At 38.0% G+C, this 17447-nt stretch overlaps 2 protein-coding genes across 29 annotated transcripts in view; one reads left to right on the top strand and one right to left on the bottom strand.

Annotated features, from left to right (window-relative positions):
• Positions 1–301, bottom strand: part of ZNF461 (zinc finger protein 461) — a 52455-nt gene extending 52154 nt beyond the window's left edge. For 6 of the 14 annotated variants that reach the window (XM_038529132.1, XM_038529126.1, XM_038529140.1 and 3 more), the window contains exon 1: positions 109–299. The gene's annotated coding sequence lies outside the window, so the exon portion shown is untranslated. The other 8 variants (XM_038529134.1, XM_038529138.1, XM_038529137.1 and 5 more) reach the window with 5 other exon arrangements.
• The window catches only part of ZNF567 (zinc finger protein 567), a 27772-nt gene continuing 10581 nt past the window's right edge, over positions 257–17447 (top strand). Inside the window, exons 1-4 of one of the 15 annotated variants that reach the window (XM_038529075.1) lie at positions 257–379; positions 928–1019; positions 1755–1852; positions 3654–3727. In XM_038529075.1, the coding sequence (XP_038385003.1) occupies positions 3719–3727 (9 nt within the window). In that variant the 5' untranslated portion in view covers positions 257–379; positions 928–1019; positions 1755–1852; positions 3654–3718. The other 14 variants (XM_038529074.1, XM_038529081.1, XM_038529069.1 and 11 more) reach the window with 14 other exon arrangements.

Here is a 17447-nt window from a genome sequence, read left to right on the forward strand (position 1 = left end):
CTGTCAAGGGTACGTCACCGCACATTTGGCCACAAACGCGCATACACAGGCTTGAGCCCCGGGCTCCACACGCCCTGTCTGCACCGTGGGGGCGACGGGCTTCCTCACTGTGCGCGACGGTTGCCACCTGGAGCGCGACGACTTTCAGCGTTTCGGGCGATAACCAGAGACGACCCGGGATGGAAGTTCTTTTCGAAAGCTGCACAGGGGCTGTGGGAAATGTAGTTCAAGGCCGGAAAAGCCCGTATGACGAAAAGGCGCGCGAGCGGGCGCGCACCCGCACGGAGGCTGCGGCCTCAAAGACCCAGCCGCGGAGACCCTTGGGAGGTACGGGCCGCGCGGGAGTACGCAGGCGCAGACGGCCGGCCAGTGGTCGAAGGTGAGGCTGGTGGGTCCTACGGAGGCAGAGGAGGCGGGTGATGGCGGGACCCGGGGGGAATGCCGAGGAGGGAGGCGGCAACCTGGGCCGGGAAAAGCAAGGAAGGAAGAGGGAGCCTGGGCCAAGAAGGCCAGGGAGGAAGGCGAGAGTCTGGGCCCTACAGAGAGCGAGGAGGGAAGCGAGAACCTAAGCAGAAGAAGGAACCAGGAGCCAGGGCCGGGAAATGCCGAGGAAGAAATAGGGAGCCCGGCCCGGGGAGCGCCCTAGAGGCAACCGGTAGTCCAAGCTGGACAGCGCCGAAGAGAGAACTGGAAGCCTGTGGCGGGTGTGAGGTTGGGGAGGGCAGGAATTTTGTCTGTTTTGTTTTGTTTTGTTACCCCCATGAGGAAACCCCAACTCTGGGAGTGCGGCCTGGCGCACTCGGGCGTTCAGTTCGTGGAGCTTTTTGTGGCTGTCCTTGCGTAGTTCGGGCATGTGTTACTTCGTGTGACGTTGTGGAGCCGGCTGTTTGTGAAAGTGATAAGGTCTGTGTCTAATTTTTCAAATAGGTTGCGAGTCGATTTATGTTTGATACTGCATGCGACTTTGGAGAGACGACAGTAAGGGGTTTGTGAGTAAAATTTTGCTACTTTGTGTAGAGGTATGTTATGGGCTCTGTGAGATTATACATGACGTGTGCCTATGGGATTGGGATTGTGTCTTGGGTGATATAACTGTGTCTTTGTCTAATTTTTAGTGTTTTGTGTGCACAATATGTGGTAATTCATGAATGTTTATTGTGACTGAGAGCGCTTGAGAAATTGGTTGCATGACCAGTTAAATATGTATTGTTTAGATTATCTGAATATTGGCCTTTTTATACGCTTGTAGAATTTGACTCTGTGGCAGTTAGACAAGTGAAATTGATTTTTTTTTAATGGAGAGAAAGTAAAATAAAAATAATTTTCAGATGCTAGAATTATGTATTGGGAAACCCCACACTGTCTAATAACTGGTATGGTTAAAATGAGTAGAACAGCATTTGGGAGGACACATACAAAAATTTTCTCCCATAATTACCACTCAAATTTTCTGTTCGGGTGAATCTCTTCTTTTCCCTGCTGCTGGATGCATTCCTAGACAGATTTAGTAATTTCTTTAGTCATTCTGAAGATTGAATCTGTTGAACATTCAAATACAAGATCAGTCTCATTTTATAATAGCTATTTAGATAAATAAGATATTCACTATAGAAATCAATACTTCAAATTTGTTTTAAACGTAGAAACTCTCCCTCCTGCTGGAAGCCTGTGGGGATGCGGGTCAAGGGGAGTACATGATCAGTTTCTTTTCTAATTCTTCAACTTCAATTTTGTCTCCTCTTTAACCCCTCTAGGTGGGTAGTCTCTAGCTGGAATGGATTGGGAGCTGGAAAACAGGAGACAAGTCAGGGACAAGAAGAGGCTAACATGATTGGTACCATTATAATTTAGTGTAAGTCATGTCTTAACGTTCTGAGAGAACCCACTGCTGGGAACTTCCAGACACACTTCCCTTCTCATGGGTACAGCCACTTCTCCAGCTGTCTCCTCAGTGTTTCCTCTGGGCATGCAGTAGTCCACCTGCTCTGGTCCACCTGCTCTGGTGGGTCTTGTCTCTCCAGTGAGTCCTCTTGGACAAGAGGATCCAAGCCAACCCAGGCAGGCTCCATCCATGGGTTGCCCATCTAGAGCTCAGGTGAGAATTAACCCCCTCAGTCACTTTGCCCTCTTACATACTGGAAATATGTACATTTCCCCAAAATTCTCATACCACTTTGGTTCCCAGTGACATCAGCATCTCAGAGGCCCTTTGTTTATTATAAGAAAACACCCACTTTTCTCCCCCCAGAAAACTATAGCCTATAAATAATTTTTACTCTCTTAGACATTTCCTTCTCTCAGCCTAAGTAGGGGTTAAATTAATAGTAGCAAAACCTAAAAAAAAACTTCCTTTTTTTTTTTTTTAAGACTTTATTTTAGAATGACAGACGCTTAGAAGCTTGTTTTGCTCACCATCTTTGGGACATCTGCTGAGACTGAGAGAAAAATTTTAAGTTACCATGCTATTAAAAGCAATACAACAATTAGAAAACTCAGAAGTTTGTTGGGAAAAAACATTGACAAATCAATAGGCTTCATATGTGTGCTTGTGTGTATATATATGTATCATAAAACTATGGAAAATGGCTAGGGGCCATCGAAAATATGAGATACAAAGGATTTTGTAGCCTGTGAAAAAAGAATTAATGTTTCTAAGGGACTCAAAAAGTAAGACTTGAATAAAAGAACAGGAAGAATTGTGATAAAGTGTCAACTCCCTAACATTTCATGCAGTCCCATTAAAATTCAGTAAAATTTTTGAACTTTCTGAAGTTCTTAGGAGAAAATGAACAAGCCAAAAATTCTAAAAGAAATAAACAGGGAAGTAGCCCTAACCTGATACTAAAATGTGTTTTAAAACTGTAATGACTGCAGAGTCATCGAGACAATCAAATGAACAGATCATTAAACCTAAATAAAAAATCCAGATCTACTCAAATATATAAAGGAAATAAAGATGGCAGTTTTGATGAAGAGAGGAAGTAATAGGTTATTGAACACCTGACAGTACTAAACCAAATGGTAAATAATATAAGTTGTTTTGCATAGGAAAAACACATCAAATGAGAAACCATAAAAAATTAAGTGAATATAATATTTCCTTCCTTTAAAAAAGATCTAATAACCAATCTAGAAAATAAAAATATGATAGAGAAGTGAAAGAATTATAAGAGGTCATTTACAGATAAACTAAGGATATTTTTTTAAACTTCTGAAAAGAATCTTATTTTCTGTCATAATAAGAAAAATAAAACCTAGAACCACAATTTTCTACCTATTGGATACGCCGGCATCAAGGAGATTATATTAGTAGCATTTGTCAGGGCATGAGGTGATAAGTATTCACATACACTTCTGGTGATAGTATAAAAGAACATTATGGTGAGCAGCTTGGAGGTAAGCTGCTAAGAGAGAAAGGAGGGGAACTTCCCCAAAATCTAACCTGTTGCCCAAGAGCTTATTTCTCTGGATTTGGGGATAAGGATTTGGGGATAAGGTCATTCTCTCCCCAAGATTATGTGGAATATGCGGAGTGGTCAAGGGCCAAAGCAAGGGAAATGGAAGCAATTTCAATTGAGTCTTAAGTTGTAAGAGAGCTGTAAGGCATATATAGTGTCATGTGGCTTCTTTTCATCTTGGCTTTGCCTTCATAGGAACTGCCTCTTTTCCAAAGAGGAACCCAAAGGAAGACTGGTCACCTCTTGCATATCTCAAAACCATGGCACAGGTGAGGTAATGGTTTCTCTCTCCAAAATTGTGTTGTTTTTATTTTGTTGTTTTTTTTTTTTTTTAAAGGATATTTGAGCATTTGCCTTTCTTGTACTAAATCCTCCTGCCTATCTTCCCCTTCAGGGAAGTGGTACTCATTTCTTCCCTTATTGGCCAGATAAGCCTTTTCCTTCCACAGACTGCTCCTTCTAATTTTAGCTAGTGTTCACATGTTAAATTGGTATATCATTGAACATCTTTCTCAGTCTTCTCCTAGGAGCAGAGCTGGGACAAAAAAATGCATTTCCTCGAATGAGAGGATATTACTGCATGAACTTGTCTTGTTTAGATAAAAACAGTCAAGATGGAGATGGAACTAATAGATTGCTTTTAGTAAGTGGCAAAGAATCTTGTCTTGAGGCTTTGAGAATAGAGCTATGCTGGGCAAATTGTACAAAGAACTGAGAATCTTGCTTTTCTCCGGTCTGATTCTTCAGTTTTGCTCATAGCTGCTAACAGTTCCTGAAAATCTGTGGCCTGCCAGTAACATTCCTCTGTTATGCTAATGGTGTTCCTATGTTTAAATTTCTTATAATTTTATATTTGGGTGCAGGGGAAGTAAATGAATATGCTTAGATGACCATATTGAATTACAAGTGTAACTCTTGAAATATTCTGCCCTTGGTTTCAAAGATGTTACTCTCTTGGTTTTCAGAAAATTCATCTTTAGCAGCATCTGGATGTCTCAGTTGGTTAAGTGTCTGACTCTTGGTGTCAGCTCAGGTCATGATCTCAGGGTTATGGGATTGAGCCCCTCCTCTGAGTCAGCTATTCTCCCTCTCCCTCTATGCCTTCCCTCCACTCGTGCGCACATGCTCTCTCACTCTCTCTCTCTAAATAAAATATTTTTTAAAAAAGAAAGAAAATTCATCTTTATATCTGGACCTCTTAAATGCTAGTATCCTCCAGATTCTTTATTCGTTCTCTTCTCTTTACAGTCTCCTATTCCTATTCACAATCTACCACTATTCTAATGATGCTCACATAATTTTTAACCTAAACCTCTGTCAAAACCATATTCAGTCTCCAACTATGTATCACCACCTGCATGTTCCACAGATACTTCATCCCCAAGATTTATCTCATTATCTCCTGCCCATCCTATTCTTCCTGGTTTTGTTTTCAATCTGCTTTGACCCTTGTCCCATACCCACCTGCTAATACAGCTGTCTTCAGTTAAATAAATGTTTCTCTTCCACTGCACAATTTAGTGGTTAATCTTATTCCTTATAAAACAGTTCCTTCATCCCCACTGATATCTTTGAGTACCTCTTTCATATCATGGTCACTTGTCCCATTTAACACCTTTGCTCCTTTTCCAGTCCTCCAAGTGCTCACCCCAATTCTCACGGAGTGATCTTTGTGTTCTGTGTTTTTCTGTCTAACCCTGTGCATGTGTGTGTGTGTGTGTGTGTGTGTGTGTGTTAAAATATACATAATATAAAATTTCATCATTTTAGCCATTGTTAAATTTATAGTTTAGTCCCATTAAGTACGTTCACGATGTTGTGTAACCAGTACCACTATGTATTTCTATAATTTTTTTATCATCCCAGACAGAAACTCTGTACTTACATTAACCAATGAACTGTTATCTTCTACTTTTTACAGCATCAGACCTAAAGCACATTAGAAGAATGTGTAAAGACAGCCCATTAGGGGAGCAGAAAATGTCAAAATGCTTATTAACAGTTTAAAATCAAGACTGTCATCATTAAAAATAATATGATTTTCTAATTCATGAATATGATGTATATCTTTATTTAGAACTTTAAATTCAGTAATGTTTTATTGTTTTCAGTGTATAGTCTTGCACATTTTGATATATTAATCCCTGGGTATTTATTTTTGTATGTTATTGTAAATGCTATTCATTTTTATTTCAAATTCTCACTGTTTATTGCTGATACATGAAAATGCAGTTGATTTTTTTATATTGACTAACAGTCTTTCTAAAGTCACTTTCTAAGTTTTTTTTGTATATTATGTAGGATTTTCTACATAAATAGTCATGTTATATGTGAATAATGACTGTTTTCCTTCTTTTCAATGTTATTTATTTACTACATTATCTAGAACCTTTAGTACAATATTGAATAAGATGTACTTTTTTAACCTTTTGATGTTTGTACAATCTGTAGCAATGCCCCTCTTTCATTTCTGTTATTGGTAATTTGTGTCTTATTCTTTTCCTTGGTCAGTTGGCCAGTTTATCAATTACATTGATCATTTCAAAGTACCAGCTTTTGGTTTTATTGGTTTATTCCATTGTTTTTTTCCCCCTCTAATACTTTGGGTTTAATTAAATCATGTTCTAGTTTTGCAGATGGAAATTTCTATTACTAACATGAGACCTTTTTTCTGATAGAAGCATTTAATGCTATAAATTTCCCTCTAAGTACTGTTTAAGTAGTCTTCAAGAAATTTGAACATGTTGTATTTTCATTTTGATTCAGTTGAAAATATTTTCTAATTTCTCTTGTGATTTCTTTTTTGACCTATTGGTTGTTTAGAAGAAATGTATTTAATTTCCAAATATTGGAGATTTTCCAGATAGCTTTCTGTTGTTGATTTCTAGTTTAATTCTTTTGCAGTCAGGGAACATACTGTATATAATTTCAGTCTTCTTAAGTTTATGGAGCTTTTTTTAAAAAAAATATTTTATTTATTCATGAGAGACACAGTGAGAGAGAGGCAGAGACATAGGCAGAGAGAGAAGCAGGTTCCGTGCAGGGAGCCCGATGTGGGATTCAGTCCTGGGACTCCAGGATCATGCCCTGGGCCGAAGGCAGGCGCCCAACTGCTGAGCCACCCCGGCGTCCCAATGGAGCCGTTTTTTGTGGCAGGATTATAGTTTAAGTTGATGACTGTTCTATGTCCATGTGTAAAGAATATTTATTCTGGAAAAAAAAAAAAGAATATTTATTCTGGTGTTACTAGTTAAAGTATTCTCTAAATAATCAGGTCAGATTGCTTGATTATGATGATAAAAATTTCGGTTTCCTTACTGATTTCCAGTCTTGACTGAGAGGAAAGTTGAAATCTTCAATTATGATTTTGGTTTTGTCTATTTTTCCTTTTCTGTTCTATCAGTTTTTGCTTAATGTATTTTGAAGTTCTGTTTTTAAGTACATTCACTTTTATTTTTATTTTTTAATATACTTTTAAAGATTTTATTTATTTATTCATGATAGACACGGGGGGGGGGGGGGCAGAGACACAGGCAGAGGGAGAAGCAGGCCCCATGCAGGGAGCCCGATGTGGGATTCGGTCCCGGGACTCCAGGTTAACACCCTGGGCCAAAGGTAGGCGCTAAACCGCTGAGCCACCCAGGGATCCCCTGCATTCACTTTTAGAATTGTTACATTCTCTCATGAATTGACCCACTCTTTCTTTTTTTTTTTTTTAAGATTTATTTATTTATCCATAAGACACACAGAGAGAGAGAGAGGCAGAGACACAGGCAAAGGGAGAAGCAGGCTCCATGCAGGGAGCCTGACATGGGACTCGATCCCAGGTCTCTGGGATCACGCCCGGGACTGAAGGCAGCGCTAAGCCATGGAGCCACCTGGGCTGCCTGACCCACTCTTTTATTATGAAATGCCTCATTTAATCCCTAATAATATTTTTTGTTCTGAAACCTATATTGTTTGATATTATAGCCATTTTGGCTTTCTTATGAGTAGTAGTTATACAGTGTACATATTTTCCCTCCTTTTAAAAAAGATTTATTTATTTTAGAGAGAGAATGTGAGCAGGGGGAAGGGCAGATGGAGAGAGAATCTTCAAGCAAACTCCCCACTGAGTGCAGAGCCTGATGCAGGTTCAATTCCAGAACCCTTAGATCATAACCTACGCCAAAACCAAGAGTTGGATGCTGAACCTACTGAGCTGCCCAGGCACCCCTCCATGCTCTTTACTTTAACTTTCCTGTGTTTTCACATTTTTAGTGAGCTCCTTTTTCAAAGATTTGATTGATTGATTGATTGATTGATTGATTTGAGAGAGAGAGAGTACGAGCAGGGGGAGGAGCAGAGGGAGAGGGACAAACAGACTCAATGCTGAGACCAGAGCCTGATGTCAGCCTCAGTCTCATGACCCTGGGACCATGAACTGAGCTGAAACCAAGAGTTGAATGCTTAACTAAGCCACCCAGGTGCCCCTATAATGAGTTTCTTACAGATAGTATATAATTTGTTCTGACTTTTTTCTCTAGTCTGATCCTACTTTTTAATTGGAGTTTTTAGTCCATTTTCATTTAATGTGATTATTGGTAACTTAAGTTTAAATATACCATATTGTCATTTTTTCCATTTCTCCCTATTGTTATTTTACTGTTATTGTTCCTTTTTCTATTCTTATTTTCTTTTGGATTGAGAAATTTTTTTAAGATTCAATTTTTTCCTCTAATAGTCACATATTACAAGTACTTTTTTGTTTTTTGGATTTTTTGGTGGTTATTCTAGGCCAAGGATTAGCAAACTATTGCCTGAGGACTAAATCAGGCAGACCACCTGGTTTTGTAAATAAAGTTTGGAAAGCTTATGTTGCTTTCTCTTCAATTTTACTCCTCTTTCCTTCTTCGGTGTCTAATCTGTTGTACTCCCATCCATTGTTTTTTTCATGTTATATATTTTTCTTGTCCAGAAGTTCTTTTTGATCCTTTTTTATATCTCCGTTTTCTCTCATATTCATCTTCTACATTCTTGAGCTTATGGAGCATGTTTAAAATATCTGCTTTAACATCCTTATTTATAAAATCTATCATCTGTTTCTGGTTTTTGTTTTATTTTCCTTCTGAATATAGGTCCTATTTTCCTGCTTCTTTACATGCCTGGAATTTTTAAAAAATTATTTATTTATTCATGAGAGACACACAGAGAGAGGCAGAGATATGGGCAGAGGGAGAAGCAGGCTCCTCTCAGGGAACCCGATGTGGGACTTGATCCCCAACCCAGGATCACGACCTGAGCCAATGGCAGATGCTCAACTGCTGAGCCCCCCAGGTGTCCTATACCTGGAATTTTTATATTTGAGTTTTCAAATTGCTGAATGCTGTATTTTGTTACATTCCTTTAAAGAGTTAAGTTACTTCAGATCGTGACCCTTTTGAGGGTTAATCTTTTGTCACTGTAGAGCAGCATTTAGTCTAGGGCCAGTTTAGTCCCTAATTACTAAGGTTAACAACTGATAGTTTACAGCGAAATCTAGCCTACTGCCTGTTTTTGTGAATAAAATCGTATTGGAACACAGCTATACTAATTTTTTTTTTTCATATTGTCTATGATTACTTTTGCACTACAACCATAGAGTAGTGTAACAGAGACCATATGGCCCACAGGTCTGGCCCTTACACAGAAACCTTGCCAACTCCTGCTCTGCCCAAAGTCTGTGTATTATCAGCTCCCTCTGTTCTGGCTAGTGAGAATACAGACCGTTCTCATACCTATTTGAGCTCTGGGAATTGTTCACCATATTACTTTCTTTTTCTTTACCCAACTCCACAGAGTTTTACTCCCATGGATTTTGCAGACTAGTATTCAGTCATAGATTCAAGGGAATCATTCTACAGATGTCTGGAGTGGTCTTGGTATATGCGTATGTCTGTGTGTCTGTCTCTGTCTCTGCTGTTCTCTACTCTTAATTATTTTGCCTGGTAGTTCTAGCCATCTTAGACCCTCCGAACTCTGATCTGTTTCTACAACTCAGGGATACTGTTGGGCTCTGTGTATTCTCTCCAAGTTCCTGACCTAGAAACTGTTTTTAGGTGGTAGGCTGGGGCAGTTATAGAGCTTACTTTGCTTCCCTTTTTGCAGGATTACTGTTTTGTCCTGTCAGTTGTGCAGTACTTGAAAACAGATGTTTAATATATTTTTATAATCTTTTAGTCGTTTATGGTAGAGGAGAATTTCTTATAGCAGTTAATTCCCATGGGAATGATAGTGTGAAGTACTGATTTGTTTTATTGGACAGTTAATTTAGCTCAACTCAAACCTCAGACTTCTGACTCTAATTGATTGGTGGCAGCTTGAATCCCTGCTTTATTTATTTTATGTTTAACCAGAGTGCTTAGATTCTGGCCCACTCATGCCTAATTCAGTTATTAGCCAAGGATGTGAACAAAGTTTTTTTCAAGCTCCTTGGGGCTCCCTTCTGTCTTTCCTTTCTGTGGGATTTCCCTACTTCCTTTCTAGATGCCGCTGTTGCCCTAAACTCTGTCTTTTGGTTCTTCAAGCCAGTAAGACCATGGGTTTCCACCTCAATTTTATTTGCCACTCACAGTCTCTTCTTGGGACTTGCCCTCAGGCTACAAGTTGTATAAATTGGCAGTTCCCCCTTTGCTCTTCTGTTCTTCCAAATGTAAACCCTCCTCTCCAGTTTCTGTCTGTTTGGGTCACTTTGCAGTGCAAAGTGTATACACTATATATATGTGTATGTAAATGTATGCACTGTATATATACGTATGTAAGTGTATACGCTATATATCTATGTATGTATATGTATATTTATATAGGATTTTATTTATTTATTTGAGAGAGAGTGTGTGTACAAGTGGGGGAGAGGGAGAACCAGACTCCCCCCTGAGCAGGGAGCCTGATGCAGGGTTCTATCCCAGAACTCTGGGATAATGACCTAAGCCGCAGCTGCTTAACCAACTGAGCCACCCAGGAGCCCCTATGTATTTTTTTAATCTGGAGTTTATAGTTGTTATCTACAGTAACAGTCAAATAAGACATATTCTGCCATTCTTGAAGCAGAACCCCAAACCCACTATCACTTTTTAATTAATTTTATTGCAGTGTAGTTTATATACAATAAAAGCACACATTTAAGTATAGAGTACATGAGCTTTGGAACTTAACTTGTAGTGAGAGAGTCAAAAAAGAAAACTAATCCAGGGGCACTTGAGTGGCTCAGGGGTTGAGTGTCTGTCTGCCTTTGGCTCAGGTCATGATCCTGGGGTCCTGGGATCGAGTCCCGCATCAGGCTCCCCGCAGGGAGCCTGCTCTCTCCCTCTGCCTATGTCTCTGCTTCTTTCTGTATCTCTCATGAATAAATAAATAAAATCTTAAAAATAAATAATTTATATAATATCAGACTTAAGATTTTTTTTAAGATTTTATTTATTTGAAAGAGAGCACACACAAGCGGGGGTAGGAGAGACCAAGGGAGAGGGAGAAGCAGGCTTCTTTTCAGCAGGGAGACTGACAGGGGGCTGGATCACAGGACCCCGAGATCATGACCTGAGCCAAAAGCTGATGCTTAACCAGCTGAGTCACCTAAGCACCCCATGGTTTTTTCCCTCCTACTTTTTGATGGCTACATTTGTAGCCATGCTATTTGTCCTCAATGTTCCTATGAACATTTGCCTAGAAGTCTGTTGGACTATATTTTCATTTCTTTGGGATAAATACCTAGATGTGGAATCAGTGGGTTATATGAAAAACATACGTTTAATTATTATAAGAAACTGCCAGATTTATGGAGAGTGGTTGTGCCATTCTACAATCCCACCAACAATGTATAAGACTTAGAGTAGTTCCATATCCTCACCAACACTTGGTATGGTCACTTTTTATTTTTAGTTATCCATGAGAGTGTGCAATGGTATTTCATTATTTTAATTTTCATTTTCCTAGTGTAAGTAAAAATAGCATTTTTAATTTTGCTTAGTTGATGTTTATGTAGTCTTCTGAACTTGTTAACTTTTGCCAATTTTTAATACGTTGATTTCTTATTTTTATGCTGTGAGAGTTCTTTATATATTCTAGACAGAAATCTTTTGTCAGATAAAGGTACTGTGAATAATCTTTTACCAGTCTGTGTTTCAATTTTTTATTTTCTTAAAGGTCTCTTTCAGAGCTGGGTTTTTTTTTTTTTTTAATTTTTTTTTCTAAGATTTTATTTCTTTATTCATGAGAGACACAGAGAGAGAGGCAGAGACATAGGTAGAGGGAGAAGCAGGCTCCATGCAGAGAGCCCGACGCAGACCTCGATCCCGGGACTGCAGGATCACGCCCTGAGCCGAAAGCAGATGCTTAACCATTGAGCCACCCAGGTGTCTCAGAACTGAAGTTTTTTTTAAAATTTTGACAAAATCCAGTCCATCGGGGTTTTTAATTTTATGATGTGTGCTTTCTGTGTCTTAAGAGTCTTTGCACACTCCACGGTTGTGCATATTTAATTTTTTTGTTTACTATATGAGTATTATGGTTTTATTTTTATTTTTTTTAAGATTTTACTTGTTTATTCATGAGAAACACACAGAAAGAGGCGGAGACACGGGCAGAGAGAGAAGCAGGGAGCCCAAGTGGGACTCGATCCCAGGACTCCAGGATCACACCCTTAGCTGAAGGCAGACACTTAACCACTGAGCCACCCAGGCGTCCCAAGTATTTTGGTTTTATATTTTCTCTCTCTTTTTTTTTTTAAGTGAATGATCTATTTCAATATAATTCTTTTGTATGCTATAAGAGTTGAGGTTCCTTTTTAAAATTTTTTAAATGAATATTCAGTTTTTCCAGAGTAGTGAAAAGATATCCCTTCTCTACTGAATTATCATGGAACCTCTGTTAACAGTTAACCATACATGTATGTGTAGGAGTCTTTCCATAGTCTGTTTTATTGATCTGTATTTTTACCCCTTCACCAACATACACGGTCTTGATTATTCTGTTAGGTCACAAAATCAGGTACTATGAATCTTCCAACACTGACTTTTTAAAACTTGTTTAGATGCTAGGTATTTTACATTTCCAGGTAAATTTTAAAATCAACTTATCAATCTCTAAATCAGTCTACTAAGAGGTACCTGGGTGACTCCGTCAGTTAATCATTCAACTCTTGGTTTTGGCTCAGGTCGTGATCTCACGGGTGATGAGATCAAGCCCTGCATCGGGCTCGCATTTAGCAGGGATTATCTCTGACTCTTCCCCCATTTGCATGCTCATACAATTGCATGACCTCTCTCTCTCTCAAATAAATAAATAAACAAACAAACAAACAAATAAATAAATAAAATCTTTAAAAAAATCAAACCATGTGTTATGAGATTATTATTAAAGTGGTACTGTAAGTGGCACCTGGCTGGCTTAGTTAATGGAACATGTGACTCTTGACCTCAGGGTTGTGAGTTTGAGGTGCACATTGGATAGCCATACTTAAAATCTTTAAGGGGCACTTGGTGGCTCAGTTGGTTAAAGCATCTGCCTTCAGCTCAGGTCATGATCTCAGGGTCCTGGGATCAAGCCCCACATTAGGCTCCCTGCTTAGCAGAGTCTGCTCCTCACTCTTCCTCTGCCCCTCCCCTCCTCACTCATGCTCTCTCTCTCTCTCTCCTCTCTAATAAATAAATTCTTTAAAAACAATAAAATCTTTTTTTAAAAAAATGGTGCTCCGCTAATATGGAATGAGTTAGATTGTTGTCAGTATTCTTTAGAGATTCTAAATCTGTCCATATTTTCACCCCTTTTGATCTAGTTCTTTCATTTACTGACAGATATTATCATCAACAATGTTTTGGACTCGTTTAAGTCTCATGTTACTTTTGTCAATTTTTGCCTAATGTATTTTGAAACTTTTTTTTATTTAAGTACATATACATTTGTAATTGTTTCATTTTTCTGGTGTATTTACTTTTGTATCATAAAATGCCCCTCTGTAATCCTCAACTTTCTAGTGTTTGTGTGTAATTTTCCATCCATAACTTTCAGCCTATTTTGTCTACAATATTTAAAATATCTCTCTTATAGACAGTTATATTTGAGTCTTGCTTTTTCGTGCATTCTAATAATCCTGGCCATTTTATTGGAGTATTTAGCCCTTTTATATTTAATAAAATTAGAGGTATATGGATATAGGGCTACCATTTTGCTGTTTGTTTTCCAAATGCCTAACCTGTTTTAAGTTTTTATTTAAATTCTTACTAGTTAACATATAATGAAATATTGGTTTCAGGAGTAGAATTTAGTGACTTATCACTTAAATATAACCAATGCTTATCACAACATGTGCCCTCCTTAATACCCATCACCCATTTAGCCCATCCCCCACTGACTTCCCCTCCAGCAACCCTGTTTGTTCTCTATAACTAAGACTCTATGATTTACCCTCCACTCCTTTTCTTTTTTTCCTTTCTCCTATGTTCATCTGTTTTGTTTCTTAAATTCCACATGAGTGAAATCATATGGTATTTGTTTTTCTCTGACTTATTTAGCTTAGTATAATACACTCTGTGTCATTGTGAATGGCAAGAAATATTCCATTATATACACACACACACACCACATGTGTGTTATATATAAACACACCACATCTTTGTCCATGCATCAGTTGATGGACGTCTGGACTCTTTCCATAATTTGGCTATTGTTGAAAATACTGCTATAAACATCAGAGTGCATGTACCCCTTTGAATCTGTATTTTCATTAGTGCATTAGCCTTAGTAGTGTATTTGCTGGGTCTTAGAGTAGTTCTATTTTTAGTTTTTTGAGAAACTTCCATACTCTTTTCCATAGTGGCTCCACCAGTTTGCATTCCTACCAACAGTGTAAGAGAGTTCCCCTTTCTCTGCATCCTCACCAACATCATTGTTTAATGTGTTGTTAATTTTAGCCATTTTGACAGGCATGAGGCAGTATCATGGTTTTGATTTGTATTTCCCTCATGAGTGATGTTGAGCATCTTTTCATGTGTCTGTTAGCCATCTGGACATCTTCTTTGGAAAAATGTCTCTTCATGTCTTCTACCCATTTCTTAACTGGATTATTTTTTTGGGGGGGGGTTGAGTTTGATAAATTCTTTACAGTTTTTGTAAACTAACCCTATATCAGGTATGCCATTTGCAAATATTTTCTCCTATGCTGTCCATTTCCTTTTAGTTTTGTTAATTGTTTCTTTCACTGTGCAGAAGCTTTTTATCTTGATGAAGTCTCAATAGTTCATTTTTGCTTTTGTTTCCCTTTCCTTTGGAGACTTGTCAAGTAAGGTTGCTATGGCTGATGTCAAAGAGGTTTCTGCCTGTGTTTTCCTCTAGGATTTTGATGGTTTCCTTCTCACCACAAAATGGTCTTTAATCAATTTTGAATTTACTTTTGTGTATGGTGTAAGAAAGTGGTCCAGTTTCATTCTTTTGCATGTTGCTATCCAGTTTTCCTGACACAATTTGTTGAAGATACTGTCTTTTTCCCATCGGACATTCTTTCCTGCTTTGTTGAAGATTCGTTGGCCATAGAGTTGAAGGTCTACTTCTGGGTTCTTTATTCTGTTCCATTGATATTGTGACAGTACCATACTATCTTGATGACTACAGCTTTGCCATATAACTTGAAATCTGGAATTGTGATGCCTCCAGCTTTGTTTTGCTTTTTCAAGATTGCTTTGGCTATCTGGGGTCTTTTGTGGTTCCCTACAAATTTTAGGATTGTTTATTCTAGCTCTGTGAAAAATGCTGGTGGTATTTTGATAGGGATCACATTAAATGTGTAGTTTTGGATAATAAAGGCATTTTAACAGTATTCTTCCATTTCTCTATGTCATCCTCAATTTCTTTCATAAGTGTTCTATAGTTTTCAGAGTACAGATCTTTTACTCTGGTTAGGTTTATTCTTAGTTATCTTTTGGTTGTTGGTGCAACTGTAAATAGGATTTGATTCCCTGATTTTTCTTTCTGCTGCTTCATTATTGGTACAACAATTTCTTCATGATGATTTTGTATCCTACGACTTTGCTGAATTCATATATGAGTCTTTTAGGTTTTCTACCTAGAGTATCATGTTATCTGTAAATAGTGAAAGTTTGGCTTCTTCCTTGCTAATTTAGTTGCCTTTTATTTCTTTTTGTTGTCTGATTGCTGAGGCTAGGACTTCCAGTACTATGTTAAATAACAATGGTGAGAGTAGACATCCCTGTCTTGTTGCTGACCTTAGAGGAAAAACTCTCAGTTTTTTCCCCATTGTGGATGATACTAGCTGTGGGTCTTTGTATTTGGTCTTTTTTGATGTTCCATCTATCCCTCTTTTGTTGAGGGTGGTTTTTTTTTGTTTTGTTTTTTTTTTTTTGTCAAGAATGGATACTGTATTTTGTCAAATGCTTTTTCTGCATCTTTTGACAGGATCATGTGGTTCTTATCCTTTCTTTTATTAACATAGTGTGTCACATAGATCGATTTGCAATACCGAACCACTCTTGCAGCCCAGGAATAAATCCCACTTGATCGTGGTGAATAATCCTTTTAACGTACTGTTGGATTTGGTTTGCTAGTATCTTGTTGAGAATTTTTGTGTCCATATTCATCAAGGATATTGGCATAGGGGACACCTGGGTGGCTGAGTGGTTGAGCATCTGCCTTTGGCTCAGGTCATGATCCTATGATCCTGAGATCAAGTCTCACATCGGGATCTCCTCGGAGAGCCTGCTTCTCCCTCTGCCCATGTCTCTGTGTCTCTGCCTCTCTCTGTGTCTTTCATGAATAAATAAATGAAATCTTAAAAAAAAAAAAAAAGGATATTGGCCTATATTTCTCCTTTTTAGTGGGGTGTTTGTCTGGTTTTGGAATAAAGGTAATGCTGGCCTTGTAGAGTGAGTTTGGAAGTTTTCATTCCAGTACTATTTTTTGGAACAGTTTGAGAAAAATAGGTATTAACTCTTCTTTAAATGTTTGGTAGAATTCCCCTAGGAAGCCATCTGGCCCTGGACTTTTGTTTTTTGGAAGATTTTTGATTCCTGATTCAATTTCTTTACTGGTTATGGGTCTGTTCAAAATTTCTATTCTTATTTCAGTTTTGGTAGTTTATATGTTTATAGGAATTTACCCATTTCTTCCAGATTGCCTAGTTTTTTTGGCATGTAATTTTTAATAATGTTCTCTTTTAATTGTTTGTATTTCTTTGGTGTTGGTTGTGATCTCTCTTATTTGTAATTTTATTGATGAGTCTTCTCTTTTCTTTTTGATAAGTCTGGCTAGGTGTTTATCAGTTTTATTAATTCTTTCAAAGAACCAGCTCCTAGTTTCATTGATCTGGTCTGAGGTTTTTTTGTCTATCATTTATTTCTGCTCTAATCTTTATTATTTCCTTTCTTCTGCTGGCTTTAGGCTTTATTTCCTGTTCTTTTCTAGCTCCTTTAGGTGTAAGATTAGGTTGTGTATTTGAGAGTTTTGCTTCTTGAGATAGGCCTGTACTGCTATGCACTTCCCACTTAAAACCACTTTTGCTGTGCACTTCCCACCTAAGACCACTTTTGCTACATCCCAAAGGTTTCACTTTCATTTGTTTCCATGTGTCTGTTTTTTTTTTTTTAATTTCTTTAATTTCCTTGTTAACCCATTCATTCTTTAATAGGATGTTCTTTAACCTCCATGTATTTATGTTCTTCCCAAATTTTTTCTTGTGGTTGACTTCAAGTTTCATAGTGTTGTAGTCAGAAAATATGCATGGTATGTTCTCAGTTATTTTGTTCTTGTTGAAGCTGGATATGTGACTCAGTATGTATGTGATCTATTCTGGAGAATGTTCCATGTGCACTGGGAAAAATGTATTTTGCTTTAGGATGAAATGTTCTGAATATATCTGTTAAGTCCATCTGGTTTAGTGTGTCATTCAAAGCCATTGTTTCCTTGTTGATCCTCTGCCTAGATGATCTCTCTATTGCTGTAAGTCATGTTAGAAATCTCCTACTA

Source organism: Canis lupus, chromosome 1, assembly GCF_011100685.1.
Source record: "Canis lupus familiaris isolate Mischka breed German Shepherd chromosome 1, alternate assembly UU_Cfam_GSD_1.0, whole genome shotgun sequence".
Classification (NCBI taxonomy): Eukaryota; Metazoa; Chordata; class Mammalia; order Carnivora; family Canidae; genus Canis; species Canis lupus.